Raw genomic sequence first — 22901 nt, forward strand, 5'->3', positions numbered from 1 at the left:
GGCTACACAACGTGTCCCTTGGATGCCAGCCTCTGGGAGTTAAAATACGGGACACACAAGACGTCACACATCTCGGATTACTGACGACGTTTGTAGGTGGGCGGAAGTGCGTGGATATGGGGGTAAGCATTATAAAACGCATTCTTTTGTTTTGGTATTTCTGGTTGTTTAAGAGCGATGACTAGTTATATCGTTAATGGGGCGGTGGTCAGTGCGTTTTATCGTCGCTTGATTGGCTTCTTGTCTTGACTGATGGGGGTTTCGTCCAATAACAACCGTTATTGGGATATATTAACCAATTCAATCTAAGGTTGCTTTGGAATTGTGCTGTTATTGGTGGTTTACCACCCCCTTCCCATGTCTATTGGCTATACCTGTCCAATCACAGCTCACAAATATTTGACGCTGTGGTCCAATGAATGCCGCGCTGGGATATCCCTGATTGGTTAAATGTACTGTTGTGGGCGGGACATGTGATGTTTTGTGATGGGATGGAAAATGGCGGCTGTTCGGAACCCGCATTAACTTTATACTATGCTAGTAATAACAGCAAGCATGTACGCATTTTTCTCGCAGAGCATTAGAACTATGTGGATGTTGCTTCTTTAATACGACCCCAGGTCACGTTGAGTTTTCTATCGATACGAACAGGACGCCTTCTCAAAAGCTAACATTAGCTGGACACGACTTGGAATGATGAAGGCAAGGAACAAAGCTCGAGTATTCAGACAGTCTTGAATTAACGACAATGATAATTGTATATTACCTCATTTGTGCAGTACAGTAATACTTGAATGAGCGGGGCTCCCACAGTAAGCTCCCCATATCCAGCCGAGTTCCACCGAACCTGTGTACAGTCTAAGCAGACATGGAGCGACTCACGTTAGCGCTGGACGAGTTTTAGAGCTCTTCAGAGGCGACACATTGCTTATCACAATGACCTGGTCGGGAGACTCATAAGTGAATCACTTTTTTTGGTGTAACAAGTAAAACTACCTATGTGAACGCACGCCTTCCAGTTGCTTGTTTACTTTCCAATGGAGCCAAGTGGCGGTGCAGTTTAAGGTAGTTTTCTGCTGGGTTTTCCTTAATATTCTGCCTCGTTAAACACGTGCATTTGGTTGGAGAGAGCTCGGTTTTCCAGTGATAATGGATGATTCCAAACCGAGGTACAGCAAAAGGCTGGTAAGTCTGAAGTGCATTTGGCCACTTTGGTCTTTATTTTCTTATTCCATTGGTTAATTCACCAGCCACATTAATGCAATGTAGGCTACAAGAAATGGGTGCTGTGTGTATATGCTTAGACGCCAGGCTACACGTTTTCTATAGATTTGCTAGTTAAACAATGACAAGTGTTAACTGGTTTCAAAAAACACATCCCACAAAGTTTATAACCATATAGTGCAGTGGTTCTCAAACTTTGTACATGAGTACCACTTCAGAAAATGTTAAACTGCAGTAGTGTACACTATTCAGCTACGGACAGGAAGGTTTATTCCTAATCAGATCATTTATTGTTGACTGTCGTCAGCCACAGCCACGCTCTCTGAAAGAGAAGCATCGGAACTGACATGTCAGAATTTTCAAACCAATGCTTTTACCTCTGCTGACTCTCTTACCATCACAGTTTCGCTCCTAAGTCATGAACGTGACTGCGTAGCAGGCTGATATTGAAACAAGAATATGACAGGAAATGCTTAACTTGTTTTAAGTTACATTTCACATTTCCACAGAAGTAGTTTCATAGTATTATATTATTTTAGCAATACGATGTTTCCTTTTTTATTTTGGAGATTCCTTCAAGTACCACCAGAGAGAGCTTGAGTACCACCAGTGGTGCAAGGACCACAGTTTGAGAACCAGTGATATAGTGCAATTTTTGAAGATGAAATCTTATTTACACAAGTGCAGTGCCCATTTGGAGCAGCCAGTATAGCCCCTGTTCTCGAGAACTGCTCATCCAATCCACACATCACTCCCCTGGGTCCTCGGCAACCTGTGTGAAGTCAATTAGCTGAACGGTTCTGGAGCTATGTGACGGACAGTCCTATGTGCAAAGCCTACATAGATTCTTTCCTATAGTTAGATGACGCAGTATGGAAGTAAATCTGTGTCATAATATTTTGAAATTCAAAATGCAAGCAATACACAAGCCAAGTTTGAAGTAGATCAGATGGACGGTTCTTGAGATGTGTGAATTACAGACACACACACACACACACACAGACAGAGTTCCTTGCTTTAAAGTTAGAGATATTGTTCTATGAATACACAAATTAGGGCATAGCTTAAAATATAGCTCCCAGTGTGTGTGTATATGGCTGTCATGTGTTTGTAAGATTGTGATAATACCAGAATTTGTTGAACAGAAAATGCTGTTTAACCTGTGCTGAGTTGGGATGAAAATCTGATTGTAGATCAGATTTTTTTAAATAGTTTTAGTGCTTTCAATACTATCAATGCTGATATTGTATAGTATTGAAAAGTATCAATGCTTTTGACAACCTTTCATGTTTGTGAAAAAAGACAATGTACAGTATGATTAGTGGTGTTCAGTTGGAGTTGTAATGTGAGTGTGAAACGTGATGAACCTCGTGAAAGGGATGGGAAGGTAAGTGTAATGTATTAGTCCAACCAGGCCGATATTGGCTCATTATTTATGTCATGTATGTTGGCTGATAAATGACAAGAAATTGAAGTACAGAAATGCTAAAGATATGATTTGATGCAGGGTCACCATTCTGTAGGCTGTCCGCCAGAGGGTAATAAGTTTATTCTTCAATTGCCCTGCGGCACATTCATAAAACGGTACACAGGATCCAGTGTACATGCACAACAACAGCTCAAAATAACACGTGAAAAAAATGTGATTTAGAAAACCAACCAATCTTCCCTTTCTAAATCCACCTGGAAATCTACATTTCTTGATCAAAAATATCCATCAAAAACAAACTCTAATTTAAACCTGGGGTAGGCAGTTCATTTTTGGCAATGTTTGGCAAAATATCCATATTAAACTTTCATCAAATTGTAATTAAAGTGTTGTGAGATAAAACTTCTGCATTTTCTTTCGGCTCTGTTTTCAGGCTTTGGAATCTAGAAGAGGTCTCACTCTGATTGAAATCGACCACGCTCTTTACCTACTGCAACTTAATTGAACCTTATCAAAATGTTTATTTATGTGCTGAGTAGATAAAAATGAATACTGTCACAAACAGATTGATGCACTTCCATCATCTTTTATCAATACAAGAAACCTGAAATGTGCTGTCATGTAAAATGTATTAGTTCAATTAAGTGATAGACCGATACATCGGCTGGCCGATATTTGCGTTTTTTAGGTGTATCAGTATCGGCAGATGCATCGCTGCTGCGTTTGCCGATATTTTTCCCCCGGCATTATTTAGAAACAGGCGTCCACAGGCTTCGTGTTGCTGGAGACGCCTTTTTAAGTTCAATAAATGTTCCTTTTTTTTTTAAAAAAAAAAATGAGATTCGTAACATTTGTTATCACCATTGTGTAATTTTTAAGATGTAAATTGAGGGCGCAAATGTAGTATCGCCTCCAAATATCGGTTCAAGAAAATCGGCAGTCTATATCTGTCTCTAAGCCTGGTGAGAAAAAAAATCGTTATTGACATCGGCCCTAAAAAATCCATATAGGTCGATCCCTAGTTCAGTTATACACAACTTGCATACAATATTTCCATACACTAGCATTTTAGCCAGGGGGTACCAGTTGGATTGTATCCATTTGTATATCCGCTCCATCCTCACCAAACTTAGAACAGAAGGACAAGGCACATGTTTACGAACGGTACGTTTCACCATCCAATTGAGAAAGTCGGCCATTTTCCCCACGCTTGTGATTTTTATCAAAGGTGAAAGTGAAAATAAAGCTGTATTTGAACCAGCTGTATGTTGGTGGGGCTCCACCTTCTGTACCTGAGGAAGAGTTACTCCCTCATTTTCCCATTCAACCCCCTCTCATGTATAAGAGGGGAACTTCAATAATGTGATTATTCCTTTAACAATCAGACCATTTTCAGGTTACTGATGTGCATGGAAACACACTGATTGTATGGTTGAAGGCAGACACCAGTGAAGAGGTGGGACAGATTATGGAGGCCAGGGGGGTTGGAGGCTCAGCCTGGATTATCCCTGTGTCACCTGTTAAGTTAAAGCCAATGTCTGAAAGCAATGTTAAGATATTTTGTTCCTCTTTTTGAAGGGAAGCAAATTTTATAATGTAAAAGAAGTCACTACTCTTTGTATTTGATGATGATCATCGGCCTTGTGAACGCCCCTACTAGAGGTTAAATACCTGGATCTCCACACTAAACATTTGGACCAGTCCCAGCCTGGTCAGATACGTAAATGAACTGATGAAGCCTCTTGGATGAGCGTTTAAACGTCTTCCAAGACAAATAACCAAGTCCAGCTGCTTTTGACTGGAATTTCTTTGGCGAAAAGTCTCCAAGTCTCCAATAACACCAGAAACAGTGGATTACTCTCTAGGATGGAGGAGGACAATACTCTCCGGTGTTTGTATTATGATTCTCCACAGCGTCTCCCCGTCTCTTCTTCTCCATTGTTGGTGTATTTCTGTGGCAGTTACAGCTCCACACCCAGGCCTGGCATGTGTACTACAGCATTTATAGCCGGTTTCACTGGTTTTGTGTTGACGCAGAGATTTCTTGAGCCGAGGCCATGTGGACAGAAAACTTTTCAATAATGATGGAGAAAAAAACAAGGTTGTTTTCGATGGTGTGGACTTACCCATAGCCTGTTATTAAAGCTTAAAGACAAAAGTTGTTTGAGGGCATAATTATTTATTTACACATATCACAGCCATCTTCTGAACCTTTAATAATTCTGGCAATGATTGCCCCTGTAAATATATATTCAATACAATTGGCTTTTGACTCTACCGTGTAACTGGCAGAGCAGCTCAGTTGAAACCACACAATGCGTGCAGATTCCCGCAAGTGAATATGTACTGGCCCTCTAAGTAGAAGCCTATGTGCTTACCCTGCAACAAATGTATATCTGTGTAAGGCAAAAATCTAAATTGGTAAGTTATCAGATAAATGTAGTGGAGTGAAAAGTAGAATATGTTCCACTGAACTGTAGTGGAGTCGAAGTATAAATTAGCATGAAGAGAAAATACTCAGCGCCCCCCTAATATAATGGTAGGGGAAACACTGGTATGTAATTAACTTGATATATATATACTTCTATATGACAGATGAGTTTGTTCCAGCTGCATCATTTAAGTGTTGAACCCATTCATGCAGCATTTATTATAATCCAATACTAATCTGAAATGGGTCAGTCTGCATAATTAATACATTTATTTTGGGTAAGTATATGTTTATACTAATACCTTTGTACTTTTGTCTTTTAACTGTAACAGTTTTTTAACACTGTGGTATTGCTACTTTTACTGAAGTAAAAGATCTGAGTAGCCTGCTTCTTCAACCACTGGTTACTGTTGTTATTGACTTATTCTCCACTGCTGTGTGCCAATTAACTGATGATGGTGACATCTGTGCTACAGTAGACTAGATGAGCTGCCATGACAACACTCATGTTATGGATTCACAGTGTACAGAAAATCAACATTTATAACACCGGTGACAGTCTTTGTGGACTTTTATTTTAACAATGTAGCTATTTGACACTCTAATGTGATGAATATCAATCAATATCTAATGTGATGGATATCTGTGATATTATGTTCTGCTTCTACAGGACATGAACATTGTAAAACCCTGAGTGTATAGTTTCATCCTCAGACCAAACTACTCCTCATCCACTAGTCTTGCTGGTGCTAAAAGCAGCGCTTCGAAAAAAATAAATAGAACTTAATTTTTTCCGAAGCGCTCGACTAGGGCAAGCTTAGAGGGCTGAAATACAACAGCAAAGGGCGAAGTGAACCCGGAGCGCTTTGTGTTCACAATGCACGAGTGAAGCCAAACGCATTGTGGAGTTGAAGCGAACCATACTCAGGAGGAGGTCTGAGTTCTTTTGGAGTGTTCACATATGCACAAAAAATGCTGATTCATCGATCTGAGATAGTTGAAAGGGCTGAAAGGGACCAAGTGTGAAAACACCCTCATTCACCTATGCCTCTTTTTATATTTTCACCAATCCACCTTTTCTTTCATCTTCCTAGCGGACCGGTACCCGGCGGCGTTACCATGACGACGGCATCTCAGATGAGGAGATTGATGGAAGGAGGATGTTTGACTTGGAGGAGAAAGTGCACAGTCAGAGGTTCAGCTCTGACCGGGTCCTGCGTATGGAGGGAAAAGGTAGGCGAGCACAGTCGGTGAGGTGTATATGTGGAAAGCTGCTTCTCTGATTGTAAAAATGGGAGTGGAAAAGGCACATTTTAACATGGGAAACAAGTTTTTCTCAAAGTTTGGAGTGGAAAAGACACATTTTGACATTGGAAACAAGTTTAACTCAAGAGCTTAACACAAACAGTTGCCTGACAACATCAACAGTAAAAATCACCAGACAAAACAGTGTATTGCACAATGGGCTACACTCTGCATCAGACAATGGCTTTTTAATGATGTCCAAAAGGTCACCAACAGAAACGGTCCAAAGTCAAATCAAAAATCACTTTTCAGTTTCATGCACAACAAAATAAAGAAATAATTTCAGTTTTTTTGATTCTGTTTTAGTAGTTTTTTTTTGTAGGAGAGAATCATCTTCTCAAACTAAAAAATAAAGGATCTCTGATAAGTTTCAGTTTCGTTTTTACCGTTAGGAGTGGAGCGTCTTCCTAAACAATTTAACAAGTGAATCTCCAACGCTGTCGGAGTTTTCTGAGAATTGTAAACACGCGACCATGTAGAGACATAATTTACTTGCTGTTGTGTAAATAAGATAAATAACATAAGGCTGTTTAGTTTGTTTACTAAAAGGACAAAGTATAGAGCTGTTCTATAAAAAAGTGATCCTTAAATTCAATTAAATTTTATTTATAGTGCCAAATCATAACAAAAGTTATCTCAGGACACTGGACACTTTACAGAGTAGGTATAGACCACACTCTATGACTTATTTATGATTTACATAGACCAAACAATTCCCCTGTAGAGTACGGTGGCAACAAAAACCTTCCCTTTAACAGGCAGGAACGTCGGACAGATCTAGCTCTATAGAGGACTGACATCTGTTGGGAGGAAGAAAAGGAGAGAGGAAGAGAGAAAAGACGAACCGACCGGCAGAGAGAGACAAAGGGCGCCCTCACACTGTCAATCCCGTACTGTGCCCCTTGCTTTTAGGGTACTTGTCTCCCCCCCCACCGCCTACCTGGGCCTCGGCGGAATGCTTCTTGCTGCCTATACGTCATCACGCCGTAACCCGTCACACGCACTGATTGATGTCATCGCGATGCGTCGCTTTGGTTACAAATCTTTCCATCGCATGACACCAACGTGAACCTTTCGCCGCCATTGTTTTAAATTTCCGCTCATGGTCCGTCCTTCTACCTCCTAGACGCGGTACAGTTGCACTCCCACTGGTCAAACGAACTAGGCTTTACCCGTGAAACGTGCTTGGGCACGGTACGGCTGGACAGTGTGAGCCCAAAGACAGACACACTTCCAGAGATGCAAGCAACCGAAGAGTAACAGTGACTATAGTGATAGCTAAAGCAATGTGAATATGACTTACAAGTTATGGCAGTTATTACAGCAGAACAGCAAGAAACAGGCACAGCTAGAGTGACAGAGCATGACAATAATAATTATGGTGGCAAACAAGGACTTGAATTAGTTACATGCATTGATGAGACATGAATGATACAGTCAGACAGGATAAAAGCTCAGAGTATCAGGAACAGGATTATCCCCCGGCAGACTAGGCCTATAGCAGCATCATTAATCAGTTTAAAAATAACAACATTGCGACTTCCGGGGTCACGGAGCGAGATGGCAGAGTAGAGTAGAGCTCCTGAGTCGATTAAAGAAAAACTACCCCCTAAACTATGAAAGAACAGAGAATTCAATTTTAACACTAACACGCAATGAGTGGGGGACGAAAACAGAGAAGCATACGGAAAAAAATGACATCTAAAGACCAAGAAGACGATTTTGAAGACGAGTTAGCCGACGACGGAAACAGCGACCCTAAACAACAACTCGGCTCGGTGCTAGACGGCCTTGCGAGTTTAACGAAGGAAATACGAGACCTCAGGAGGGAAATGAAAGAGGACCTCTCAAAATTCAAAGAAGAATTTAAAGAGGAGATGAGGAGAGAGTTCGCTGGCTTCACAGAGGAAACGAACCGCAAGATGGCAAAAAACATTGCGGAAATACAACAGCAGCGAAAAGATATCACTGAGACACAGGAGCGGATTTCAGAGCTGGAAGAGTGGAACACGGACGCTAAAGAGGCCATAATTACGCTATTAAAACAACAAACAAAACTACAAGAAAAGTTGACCGAGGTTGAAGGACACGGAAGACGATGCAACCTGAGAATTTATAATGTAGCCGAACAGGATAATGAATCAGTGCCAGAGCTAGTGGACGGGCTCCTCCGCCGGGAGCTCGGGATACCGGAGGGAACTGAACTACACATACAGCGGGCAAACAGAAGCCTGGGGAAGAAACCACCACCGGGAGCAACCCCGAGGTCCATAGTGGTCAACTTCTTGAAATACGAGACCAAAGAAAATATCCTGTCCAGAGCCTGGAAGGAGAAAATACAAATCGATGGGAGACAGATTTTTTTTTTCAGGTGGTGAAAGGTTCACGTTGTGTTTACTGCAGATTTGGTCGGATGAAAATATTCAAAAACAGACGACAAGACGCACAAAAACTCAGAGGTCTACGGAAAGATTTGTAAACAAAGCCACACACACGCGATCAATGCGTGTGACGTGTTAAGGCTTGAGGGCGTATGGACAGCAAGAAGCATTGGCCGAGGCCCAGGTAGTGTGAGTACAAACGGGGCTGGGGCGCGGGGGGGAGGGGGGACAAGTACCCTAAAGTCCGGGTCGTGGTCCGGGAGGACAGTGTGATCACGCCCTTAGTCAATATATCAGGAACCAATGGCAAGGATCATAATAAATGGTAGTTTGACGAAGCGATTCATACTGGAAAGGGGAACGAGGCAGGGCTGTTGCCTCTCACCAAGTCTCTTTGCGCTGTTTGTCGAACCATTAGCTCAGATGATTAGGCAGGAGGGAGAAATTAAAGGGGTGACAATAGGACAGGAAGAGCACAAGATAGGGCCTTTTGCGGATGATATATTAATTTTCCTAAAACAACCTAATGAAAGCTTCCCTAAAACTATGGAACTATTAAAGAACTATGAAATCTACGCAGGATACAAAATGAATGTCACAAAAACACAGATTCTGTCAATAAACTATTCTCCATCTCAAGAGTTAAAGGACACATATAAGCTCAAGTGGACCTAGGGGTAAATATCACAAAAGGACTGGACAAACTGTATGATGCGAACTACACAAAAATAAGTCAAGAAATTAGGAGGGACTTGGAGAGATGGTCAATGACCAACTTTGATTTCAGCTCAAGGATAGAGATAGTTAAGATGAATATCCTACCAAGGCTTCTATATCTGTTTCAGTCACTGCCAGTGATGATCCCACAAAAACAGTTTATTGAATGGGATGGGTGGATATTGAGATTTATATGGGGAGGAAAGAAACCCAGGATCAGATACAAAACCCTGCAGCTCCCAAAGGGCAAAGGAGGCCTGGCCTTACCAGTTTTCTGCATCTTTCTGAGACACATTGTTCCTAATTTTCCCAATATTACGCAGGTGAAAATATGCAGTCCTTGTCGTTAGTTTTATGTGGAAATCGAAGGACATATCCTGATCAAAAATAACACCCAGATTCCTTACTGTGGTGCTGGAGGACAATACATCATCCAGAGTAACAATATCTTTAGATATTGAGTTTCGGAGGCCTTTGGGCCAAGTACAATGACTTCATTTTTATCTGAGTTTAACATCAGAAAATTGCAGGTCATCCAGCTTTTTATTTCCTTAATGCACATTTGAAGTTTAGCTTAATGATCAGTTTCTTCTGGTTTGATCAACAAATATAGATGTGTATCATCAGCATAACAATGAAAATTTATGGAGTACTTCCCTAGGGAAGCATAAGGTGAATAGAATCGGTCCAAGGACAGAACCCTGTTGGACTCCAGTAAAACAAGTACAGAGACAAGTCCTTTGTCTGAAGCGATTAGAACTTTGTTAGTAATTTTTTACCAGTGCTGTCTCAGTGCTATGATTCATTCTAAATCCTGACTGGAAGTCCTCAAAAAACTCATTATTATGTAAAAAGTCACATAGCTGATAGGCGACTAATTTCTCGAGGATCTTAGAGAGAAGAGGAAGGTTAGATATACACTCACCGGCTTTTTGGCTTTTTATCAAATTCTGTTTTCGTTGCGACCATCCTTCGCCGTGAAACAGGAAGTGGTTGTAACTTCAACATACATTGTCCAATATGCCCCAAAGTTCTCATGATTCATTACAGTTCAGGCCTGAACACATCTGCATCTCAATATTTAGTCATAAGCATAGCGCCGGTATCGGCCGATGCGGGCTGCTGCGCTTGCTGATAGTTTTTTCATGGCATTATTTACAGACAGGCATCCACAGGCAGCGCCTTGTTGCTGGAGACGCCTTTTTTAAGGTCAATAAATGTTCCTTTTTTTAAAACTTGAGATTCGTAACATTTATTATCATTTTGTAATTTTTCTGATGTAAATTGAGGGAGCAAAACTAGTATCGGCTCCAAAAATCGCTATCGGCCTCAACCTTAAAAAACATATCGGTCGATCACTAGTCTTCATGCCCCTCAGTGTAGAAGAACATCAGAAATGTACTTTGGCCCTAAACCATTCAGTGCTTTATAAACCAGCAGTAGTATTTTGAAATAATTTTTTTTGAAAGATGGGACACCAGTGTAAAAACTTCAAAACTGGAGTGATGTGATCCACTTTCTTGGTCTTAGTCTGAGCAGCAGCGTTCTGAAGCAGCTGTAGTCACCAGTGGCACTGCCTGTCACTGTAAATGCCTGTAAATGATAAAAAAATGAAAATAAATGAAAAGACTTTGTGTGACACGTTGTTCTTTGTGCTTTTTGTATTTCTTAGACTTGACAGTTGAGTTCATCCAGAAAAGCGGCTTGAGGGACCCAATCCTCTTTGAGAAGCCTGATGGACTGGGAATCAAGTAGGCATCCTTTACATCTACCTCACTACTTCATTCTATTTGATCAAAGCTTCTGTTAACTTGCTTTTTTGCTCTTCTCTGTTGGTAAAAAACATGATTTGATCAATAAACCACCCAACATAGGACTTGATGAGTAACCTCTTGTTGTTCTGTAGGATGCCTGATCCTGACTTCAGTGTCAATGACGTCAAGATGTTCGTTGGTAAGACTGCAGACTTAAATGAGTAAATAAGATGCTACAAGTCTCAGGTTTTGTCCTGGCTCCAGCTGTGCATCCTGATAAAACACAATAATAACATCCCTGTGAGCATAAAGATTGAAAATACTGATAATTCAAATTTCAATTAATGTACAGAATAATTTCCTGATGAATAATTTAGTCTGACATATTGAAAAACAATTAATAAATCCAAAACTATGAAATGTTTAATTTACGACATGCAAATTTCAACACATGCAAGAATCTGAGGCCGGTTCCACATAGATAGACTTTGACTTTGGCTTAGATCTAACATCTAGTCAGACTTTAGATCAGTCAACAAATCCCTTTATTATTTTTTATTTATTAATTACCAAATTTGTTCAACATAAAAGTAAGGCAAAAACAGTGCCACACAATTGGTTTATTTAAAAGGGGAAAAAAGTACTCATGGGACCTGATGACCTGTAATCCAGTGGAAACTGACCCATGACCACCTTTTAATATAGTAGAGTGTTCAAACCCTGACTTGGTTATTGGTTGATATGGTTCCCTTTCTATTGTACAAAAAAAATTTGTGTTTCTTGGATATTAAATCGGTCTTTCATCAAAGTTGTATGTTGCGGTTTCAGGTAGCAGACGTATGATAGATGTGATGGACGTGAGCACTCAGAAGGGGACAGAGATGTCCATGGCCCAGTGGACACGTTACTACGAGACCCCTCCGCCTCAGAGAGAGAAGCTTTATAATGTCATCAGTCTGGAGTTCAGCCACACCAAGCTGGAGAACCTGGTCAGGAGACCTGCCACAGTACGTGCACACATTTTGTGAAACTGGATCATGTTTTTGTGTATTATATATATTCCCCAATGCAAACCAAAGCATTTTTATCACCTACAGTGACTTTGTGTGTGTTTGCGTAGGTAGATCTAATAGACTGGGTGGACAACATGTGGCCTCGTCACCTGAAAGAGAGACAGAGAGACTCGACCAACTCTATCAACGACATGCAATACCCCAAAGTACAGAAGTAAGACCCACACGTTCACTTTTCTCTGGAGTCAAATCTTGTGACTGGAAAAATGACTTTATTCGATGATAGAAATGCATTTCTTTCTTTTCTAAGATGAAATAAGTTAGATGGAATGAGTTATTCACATTTGAATCTAAAATTTGATGATGTTTGCATGTGTCTGCAGATACTGTCTGATGAGTGTCGAGGGCTGCTACACAGACTTTCACATCGACTTTGGAGGGACCTCCGTGTGGTACCACATACTGAGAGGGAGCAAGGTGGGCCCAGAGGGGGAAACACTGTCTCCTCTCACAGCCTCACCCTTTCACGATTGTTAACTAAAGACAAGAATACTCTTCTTCTGTGTTGTAGAACACATTATTTTCTATCATTTATTTTAAAATGCAAAGTTCAGAATCAGAGGGTGCATCTTAAATGATTTCTGTTTTACTTGGTCAACAACTAGAAAGTGACCTCATGTTGTTGAGTGCAGTGAGAGGAGTATGGTTTGAATTTCAGTTGTGTGTTTTCAGGTGTTCTGGCTGATCCCTCCAACCCCCCAGAGCTTGGAGCTGTATGAGAACTGGGTGCTGTCAGGGAAACAGGGAGACATTTTCCTGGGAGACCGAGCAGCTGACTGCCAGAGGATCGAACTGAAGCAGGGATGCACCTTCATCATACCCTCAGGTACACTTTTAACTCATTCACTTACTCAGGCTTAATTTATACCTTCAGTGTCCATGTGTCTGCGATGGTCCATGTGATGTAACTGTGTTCATCCATGCATGCCCACGAGGGTCCAGGCTGACCACCCCATCAAGCTCAAAAAAGAAGAAGAAGAAGAATTCCTTTATTAGTCCCGCAACGGGGAAATTCAAAAAAGTGACTATGCTGACTGTACACATAGCAAGGGCACCCACTGTTCATGCTCCTTTTGTACCACACTTAGTTTATGGCGCATACACCAGTATGCACCTCTAGCTGGGTTGCCATGGAGAGGGAAGAGAAGAAAATGTAGTATGAGAACAGCAAAGGCAGAACCATCTGGAAAGGCGTTACTGACTACGCTATGGGAATTTTTATTTTTTTTGCACTTTTTGATATTTTCACAGTAATTTTCGCATACCAGTACACCATAGATGAACTCTTATGCATAACAGACACATCTGTTCTTAAATTTCCACCATTGTTCCATAACCCTGGAAGTTTTCCGGAGTTTTTGGTCTGAGGCACAGCGGCTCTCTATGGGATTACGCGGAGACAGAGACGCCGTCGGGGGAAGCGTGCAGGAGCGCTCGTCAGGCTGAGACAGTGGGGATTACGTACGGCTCTCCCGTCTCTTCATCTGACAAATGCTCGCTCCCTGGCAAACACAATGGACAAACTGCTGCTCCTAATCTCCAAAAACTCAGACTTTTGTAACTCCATCGCTCTCTGACCTGTGCATGGTCCATCTTATACCAACCTACAGGCAGAAGTTAAATCTATCTATCTATCTATCTGAGTTACAGGTTCACAGTTATTAATTTAATTATCCATCTCTACTGTTCCTGTATGTAGAGTTACAGGTTCACAGTTATTCATTTAATTATCCAGCTCTACTGTTCCTGTCTGTAGAGTTACAGGTTCACAGTTATTCATTTAATGATCCATCTCTACTGTTCCTGTCTGTAGAGTTACAGGTTCACTGTTATTCATTTAATGATCCATCTCTACTGTTCCTGTCTGTAGAGTTACAGGTTCACAGTTTTTAATTGCACTCTTTTAACATTTAGCTTGAATAAAATGCTGTGCATTAAACATGTCTGGGTTTGGAGTTCATTCACTGATATGAACTCCAACACTTATGTAAAAATGTCTTTTAATTACTTGGCAAAACAATGGCATAGGTCAGAATTAACATACGTGTTAAAAGTTGGATTTTCAAACCATTTATTGACATAAGCATCTTAAAATTGGTGTTCAGATGTTAAATATTGACCAAGAAATCCTCAGAGAAGTCTGGAAAAGTCTGGAATTTTTGAATGAAAAGGTGTAGGAACCCTGTTTTAAAATGAATCACTCACCCACTCAAGGATGTGACAGAAATGGAATATTAACGTGTGTTGTCCTCAGGTTGGATTCATGCCGTCTACACCCCTGTAGACTCTATGGTGTTTGGAGGAAACTTCCTACACAGCTTCAACATCCCTATGCAACTTAACATCTGTAACATAGAAGACAGAACACGGGTAGGGGAGAACACTCATTTCTGTAAGGTGCAAATGACAGGAAGTGATGGATTGTGTAATGGTGAAGTGGTGCTCTCACCTCCACTGCAGGTTCCATTGAAGTTCCGTTACCCCTTCTACTATGAGATGTGCTGGTACGTATTGGAGCGCTACGTCTTCAGCTTGACAAAGACCTCCTACCTCACACCCGAGTTTCAGAAACACACGCTGGGCATTGGTAAGATCACAGGCAAACAGAGGATAGATCAATAAGGAAGATAACCTTTTGATGATGGAGTATTGGTGTACATTTGTTGTATATATATAGAATATGTAATTCACTTCTTCTGTCAGGTCTGAAGAAGCCACCTGGCTCGGATCCCACCTGTGAGCAGGTGAAGGATGAAGAAGAGGAGGAGGAGGAGGAGGGTGGCAGTGATGAAGATGCTTCAGAGCAACAGTCTGACAAACCTTCAGTTAAAGTCCATATGACCACCCTTGAGCTGGAGGGAATGTGGAACCTGCTGGGTAAACTGGAGTCTCTGCCCTCCAACAAGAAGTGTGTCCCAGCAGGCATACACAATGCCCCGGCACTCATTACACACATTAAGGTATGTTGTGTTCTGTTGTGGTGTGTGTGTCAGTCAGTCATTGTGCTGGTGGGGTAATAAAACCCATATTTTGATATTTAATGCTGAACTGATGACAGATGTTTGTCCTTTCCTTGACTTTTTCTCCCACCACCCTCATCTCTGCTGTCCTGCAGGCTCTTCTGAAGGAACATGCCAATGACAATCCCAAACTGTCCTACACAGGAAAACCCATTGTCAAGTGGCCAAAGAGGGTAAGCAGTCTTCACTTTTTAAACACACAGCACGGGGACGGATTTCTCTCTATCTAAAGAAATCTATGACCCGGGGCCTCATTTATAAAACTGTGCGTAGGCGTACGGATGAAACACAGGAAGAGTGTGCACACAAAAATATTCCGATATTCACGCCTGTTTCCCTTTATAAATTAGGATCACCTCTAAATGTGGCGCAGCTTTTGCAGCTTCCTGTTACACCCATAGACACCTATAAATAGTCATTGAAACACCCCAAATTAATATTCATTCATACTGACATCACGACAGAGGTAAACAAAAAAAAACATAATGATTGTGAAGTTGAGGTTCTAGTTGGAGATATGGATTAAAGGGGAAAAATGTTGTTTGGAGAGTAAAGTGTGGACATTACTAATGACAAAACGACTGTAAAGTGGAGACATGCAAACACAGTTAATGCAGCATCAGAAGGTCGGACCGACCGTGAAGCATTTTCATTCTCACTCTTATAACAACTTGAGTGCAGTCATTAGTCAACAGCACTGATTACATTTGAGAAACAGGACATTGCTGCAACTCTCTTTTTTATTTCCCTTTTTCCAGAGATCCACATGAACCACGAGAACAGTACACAGCAGTCGTGTGTCATTCCACATTGTGATGTCATGACTTTTTATATCTATCCATTTGATTGGATTCAAGAAGCTACAAGTGTGGGATTAATCTAACTTTAAAAACAAACACATTGGAACCAAAAATAAAACAAACTAAATCCACAAAAATAAAGACTGTATTAAACACTGTGATATACGTATGATAACCATATTAAAACTTTGATCCTATCTGCCAGACGAAGGCATCGATTACAGTATGTTTACATTATTTGTTCTGGGTCGGCGGTTCGATCCCCGCCATGCCCTACTTGGGCAAGGCACTTCACCCACCTTGCGTCACGTGAATGTGTGTACCTGCTGTATGTTTGAGGAGGTGGTCTGAGGGGCCGTAGGCGCTGATCAGTAGCTACACTCCCGCCAGTCTGCCCCAGGGCAGCTGTGACTACTATCATAGTTTACCACCACCATGTATGTCTGTGTGAATGAATGGAACCTGGACTCTGTGAAGCACCTTGAGTACTGAGAAAGACGCTGTATAAATCCAACCCAAAATCATTAATAAGGCAGGTCGCATTTTGCGACCAAACTTTGAGAGTGTGCGACAAATTTTATGTCTCGTCGCGCATGTGTAACCAGATGTCTCAACATATCAATCTGTTAGAGGCTAAACAGCAACAGAGTGACAGATAAGACAGGAACAATATGTAAGCAGTGTAAAAAGATAGTGCCTTCAGCACAGTAACACAAACCCGTGAGCCCCGCAGCTGTTCACAGTGTCGGGATCTGACAGACCTGAAGCCTCCATATGTGACGAGCGCCCGAGCCGAGTGACAGCAAAAAAATGACCAAACCAAAATAGTTTTCATGCCGCCTCTTTGGGAAGAAATCAACAGTGTTTAACTGATTCATTGACTTTGTTTCTCCGCCCAGCGCAGCGAGTGAGGCAGCAGGTGACACACAGACTGATCTGATCAGTGTAGTGATGGTCGTCACACCGCTTCTTATCTCACTCTGTAGAGCAGTGCCGTATGTTGTCAGGCGCGCTTTTAGATTTCAGTTGGGGCTACAGTGCTCCTGGTGAAAAAGATGTGTGAGAATAAACTCCATAACATGAATGTATTATTTAATAATTACAGAACATATTTGAGTTGTGAGGGTTGTTTTCAAAGATATCTTCATTGGAATTTCTGATCCTTCATCTTATTGTTTTTGCACTGCAAAGAATCCATCGAACAGCTGCTTGTGTATTAATTGTAAGAATGGCTTTTGTGTATTCTTCATATGATTGAAGAGACACAATGGTCTCAGTTTCAATCTGTTTCTCTCGTTTCATCCTTCTGCCATTGGAGTCACCGGTTCTCATTTCAAAGCATATTTTGTCCAATATTTTTGTTTAACAGCAGAAAAATAACAGTAATAAAAATGAGATTTTTGTATCCCTATAAGTGTACTATCATTTCTTATGTACTGTAACAGTCTAAACAACCGTTCCTCGGGTATAAACCAGCAAGTATCATATAAAAATATATATTTCACAATATTGATATAATACATAATAATAATTGATATAATGATGCATTTTTTTCTGTTTGCGTCACCATATTCTACATATTTGAACCCAGTGTTGGCGCTTGTACTTTATTTTATTTTTTTCTCTTATTACCTGATCCATTGTTCCCGCTTTACTATTCTACTCTTCTCTACCAGCCCTCATGGTACCAGCCTCCTCCTCCTCCACCACCTCCTCCTCGTCCTAAATTGAGCTCCACTCCCATCACCCCAAGACCACAGAAACCGGCTTCTTCCATGTCTGTGCTGAGACGGCGTAGGGTCAGGTAACAAAGTGTGTGTGTGTAAGAAACACATGTTGTCATATATAAAGATAGCCTTGAATGTTATTTTAGTCGCCCTAGAATACGTTTAGTTTGTCACACATTAGAATGGTTATTTCCGCATTTCCATTAGCAAGAGGTGTGGTAGTACCTGGTACTTAAAATACTGCAGACCATTGATTATGGTTGTGTCTAGAAAATAATTCTTGATTTACCAAAACTCACAAAAACTCTTGGATCAATTCCTAACCATAACCATTTTGCAGGATTTTCAGATCTTGAGTCACTATTTTGACACAACCACTGATTGGACAGAGAGAACCGTCACTAGTGCCACATGGGACATCCTGCACAAGCCTGCGACTTTGAATGGCTAAGCTACTGTGAATACCATCTGCAATTAAAAAACAAAATAAAACAATTTGCAGCCTGCAAAACTATGCCCTGCACTACGGTTTACAATTGGAGAAGTACAGACGTTCCTCTGTTTGCTGACAAAAGAATCCAGCGGGTGTTGTGCTGAACAATAATAATGATAATAATATTAAGAACATTATAATTGTAGATCATGTTGCATTGCTCGGATTGGTTGTAGATCTATCCAATTACCCAGAGAGGTATTTTGGTCTGCACTGTTGATAACGCCCACTGGAAATCTATAATAAACATAGAGGTTCCAGACTAATACGCATTTGCGAATTAGTTTGGCGATGCCAGGCTAGAAAATACCAGTTGTTTGAAGCCACCACCAATTTTCTATTATTTTAAACCTTTTATAATCAATGTAATTGTGCAAATGTTTGATTTAACTGTCTTTAGTGACCATCATCATTTGCTCTTATGTTTTGCTTCACTTCAGGTGTAAACGCTGTGAAGCCTGTATGAGACCAGAGTGTGGAGACTGTAACTTCTGCAGAGACATGAAGAAGTTTGGAGGACCAGGGAAACTAAAGCAGACCTGTGTGCTACGACAATGTCTCTCGGTAAGTAACTATTTTTATTTTTATATATATATATTTATATATATTTATTTATTTATATATATATGTGTGTGTGTGTGTATATATATGTATATATATAAATGTATGTATATATAGATAAATCTATGTGTATGTATGCATGTATATACTGTATATATGTATATATATATGTGTGTGTATATATATATATATACTGTATATGTATGTGTGTATATATATATGTATATATATATATATACATATGTGTATATATGTGTGTGTGTGTGTGTGTGTGTGTATATATATATATATATATATATATATATGTATATATATATATGTATATATATATATATATGTATATATATATATGTATATATATATATATATATATGTATATATATATATATATGTATATATATATATATATGTATATATATATATATATATATATGTATATATATGTATATATATATATATATATGTATATATATATATATATGTATATATATATATGTATATATATATATATATATATGTATATATATATATATATATGTATATATATATATATATATGTATATGTATATATATATATATGTATATATATATATATATATGTATATATATATATATATATATGTATATATATATATATATATGTATATATATATATATATATATGTATATATATATATATATATATGTATATATATATATATGTTTATGTATATATATATGTATATATATATATATATGTATATATATATATATGTATATGTGATATGTTGGATATGGCTGTTTTGTAACTTCCCCTCCGTCCCCTCCAGCCGGGCCTTCCTCTGTCTGCAGTATGTGAGATCTGTAAGGAGCCCAATCAAGAGGAAACTGGAGACCCCTCCCTTACTCTGATGGAATGTTCCAACTGTGCACAGATAGTCCATCCTGCCTGTCTCACGGTACAATGCTTACACTCACTTGGGTCGTGTCTGAAATTAGTCTCTATTTACTACTGTTATTACAGTCATGTGAACTAACCACAGACACTGGACTGTCCTACTGTTATTACAGACGGTGAACTAACCACAGACACTGGACTGTCCTACTGTTATTACAGACATGTGAACCCACCACAGACACTGGACTGTCCTACTGTTATTACAGTCATGTGAAGCAACCACAGACACTGGACTGTCCTACTGTTATTACAGTCATGTGAACCCACCACAGACACTGGCCTGTCCTACTGTTATTACAGTCATGTCAACTAACCACAGACACTGGACTGTCCTACTGTTATTACAGACATGTGAACCCACCACAGACACTGGACTGTCCTACTGTTATTACAGTCATGTGAAACAACCACAGACACTGGACTGTCCTACTGTTATTACAGTCATGTGAACCCACCACAGACACTGGACTGTCCTACTGTTATTACAGTCATGTGAACCCACCACAGACACTGGCCTGTCCTACTGTTATTACAGTCATGTGAACCAACCACAGACACTGGACTGTCCTACTGTTATTACAGACATGTGAACTAACCACAGACACTGGACTGTCCTACTGTTATTACAGACATGTGAACTAACCACAGACACTGGACTGTCCTACTGTTATTACAGACATGTGAACCAACCAGACACTGGACTGTCCTACTGTTATTACAGTCATGTCAACTAACCACAGACACTGGACTGTCCCACTGTTATTACAGACATGTGAACCCACCACAGACACTGGCCTGTCCTACTGTTATTACAGACATGTGAACCCACCACAGATACTGGACTGTCCTACTGTTATTACAGACATGTGAACCCACCACAGACACTGGGCTGTCCTACTGTTATTACAGACATGTGAACCCACCGCAGATACTGGACTGTCCTACTGTTATTACAGACATGTGAACCCACCACAGACACCGGGCTGTCCTACTGTTATTACAGACATGTGAACCCACCACAGACACTGGACTGTCTTGCTGTTATTACAGACATGTGAACCCACCACAGATACTGGAGTGTCCTACTGTTATTACATACATGTGAACCAACCACAGACACTTGACTGTCCTACTGTTATTACAGACATGTGAACCCACCACAGACACTGGACTGTCCTACTGTTATTAGTCATGTCAACTATCCACAGACACTGGACTGTCCTACTGTTCTTACAGACATGTCAACTAACCACAGACACTGGACTGTCCTACTGTTCTTACAGACATGTCGACTAACCACAGACACTGGGCCGTCCTACTGTTATTACAGTCAGTGAACTAACCACAGACACTGGACTGTCTTGTTGTTATTACAGACAGTGAACTAATCACAGAGACTGGATTGTCCCGCTGTTATAACAGACAGTGAATTAATCACAGACACTGGACTGTCCTACTGTTATTACAGTTAGTGAACTAACCACAGACACTGGACTGTCTTGCTGTTATTACAGACAGTGAACTAATCACAGAGACTGGATTGTCCCGCTGTTATTACAGACAGTGAACTAATCACAGACACTGGACTGTCCTACTGTTATTACTGTTAGTGAACTAACCACAGACACTGGACTGTCCGACTGTTATTACAGACAGTGAACTAATCACAGAGACTGGACTGTCTTACTGTTATTACAGACATGTGAACTAACCACAGACACTGGACTGTCCTACTGTTATTACAGACATGTGAACTAACCACAGACACTGGACTGTCCTACTGTTATTACAGACATGTGAACCCACCACAGACACTGGACTGTCCTACTGTTATTACAGACAGTGAACTAACCACAGACACTGGACTGTCCTACTGTTATTACAGACAGTGAAGTAACCACAGACACTGGACTGTCTTGTTGTTATTACAGACGGTGAACTAATCACAGACACTGGACTGTCCTACTGTTATTACAGTTAGTGAACTAACCACAGACACTGGCCTGTCCTACTGTTATTACAGTTAGTGAACTAACCACAGACACTGCACTGTCCGACTGTTATTACAGACAGTGAACTCATCACAGAGACTGGACTGTCCTACTGTTATTACGGACATGTGAACTAACCACAGACACTGGACTGTCTTGGTATTACAGACAGTGAACTAACCACATACACTGGACTGTCCAACTGTTATTACAGACAGTGAACTAATCACAGACACTGGACTGTCCTACTGTTATTACAGACATGTGAACCCACCACAGACACTCTTTCGTGCTTTTGTGTCAGTGGGTAAATGAGGTTTTCTAAATTTTGAAAAATAACTTTCATCATCTTAAGACACTATTGGGTTGCATTATGGGAAATGTAGGATTCAAGCTGATTTGACTCCTTTTAACTGATAATGTCTGCATCTGCCTTTACAGATTCAAGGTGAAGGAGTGGTGAATAAAGACCTGCCCAGTTGCTGGGAGTGTCCAAAGTGTGTCCAAGGGATCACTGACCCAGAGGTACACAATGTCTTATCACACACACACACACACACACACACACACACACACACACACACACACACACACACACACACACACACACACACACACACACACCCCTACACCTCAGGGTTGTCTACTTCTTGTGTGTACATGTATTGAGTACTCTGCTGTACACAGACTTCTGAGTCTCTTTTCAAACAGCTGCAGCTCTCTGATGCACTCTCACTGCATACTGTCTATTATCCCACCGTTAACACACACTTGGTTGCCATGTGTCAAAGCTAATGGGTATTGTGTGTCTCCTGTGTGTTTGTTTTTCATTATTTATTTATTTTGTTTTTTGGTTGCTTTATTTTATGTTTTCTTTTCATTTAAATTAACTCCGTCAGTCATCAGGCAGCGATGAATCGTTGGCTGCCGGCCACCACCAGCACATCCGTCCCCGTGGCCCCCTGGTCCTCAGACTGGGCCCTGGGCCCTCTGCTACCATAGGGGGTCCTGTGGGCACCCAGCAGGATGGGGAGGTGGTCCGCTGCGGTTTCTTCCCT

The 22901-nt window shown here is 40.6% G+C and overlaps 1 protein-coding gene across 5 annotated transcripts in view; it reads left to right on the forward strand.

Annotated features, from left to right (window-relative positions):
• Nucleotides 1-22901, forward strand: part of kdm2aa (lysine (K)-specific demethylase 2Aa) — a 34271-nt gene continuing 11370 nt past the window's right edge. For 4 of the 5 annotated variants that reach the window (XM_083928860.1, XM_083928862.1, XM_083928861.1 and 1 more), the window contains exons 1-16: nucleotides 799-1185; nucleotides 6179-6317; nucleotides 11160-11238; nucleotides 11394-11440; nucleotides 12070-12248; nucleotides 12362-12468; nucleotides 12638-12731; nucleotides 12987-13140; nucleotides 14569-14684; nucleotides 14775-14901; nucleotides 15018-15274; nucleotides 15430-15507; nucleotides 17811-17938; nucleotides 18795-18918; nucleotides 19725-19853; nucleotides 22285-22368. In XM_083928860.1, the coding sequence (XP_083784986.1) occupies nucleotides 1150-1185; nucleotides 6179-6317; nucleotides 11160-11238; nucleotides 11394-11440; nucleotides 12070-12248; nucleotides 12362-12468; nucleotides 12638-12731; nucleotides 12987-13140; nucleotides 14569-14684; nucleotides 14775-14901; nucleotides 15018-15274; nucleotides 15430-15507; nucleotides 17811-17938; nucleotides 18795-18918; nucleotides 19725-19853; nucleotides 22285-22368 (1878 nt within the window). In that variant the 5' untranslated portion in view covers nucleotides 799-1149. Of the gene's footprint in view, nucleotides 123-798; nucleotides 1186-6178; nucleotides 6318-11159; nucleotides 11239-11393; nucleotides 11441-12069; nucleotides 12249-12361; nucleotides 12469-12637; nucleotides 12732-12986; nucleotides 13141-14568; nucleotides 14685-14774; nucleotides 14902-15017; nucleotides 15275-15429; nucleotides 15508-17810; nucleotides 17939-18794; nucleotides 18919-19724; nucleotides 19854-22284; nucleotides 22369-22901 lie in introns of those variants that run through there. The other variant, XM_083928863.1, reaches the window with a different exon arrangement.

This window comes from Echiichthys vipera, assembly GCF_963691815.1.
Source record: "Echiichthys vipera genome assembly, chromosome: 2".
In the NCBI taxonomy this organism is placed as follows: Eukaryota; Metazoa; Chordata; class Actinopteri; order Perciformes; family Trachinidae; genus Echiichthys; species Echiichthys vipera.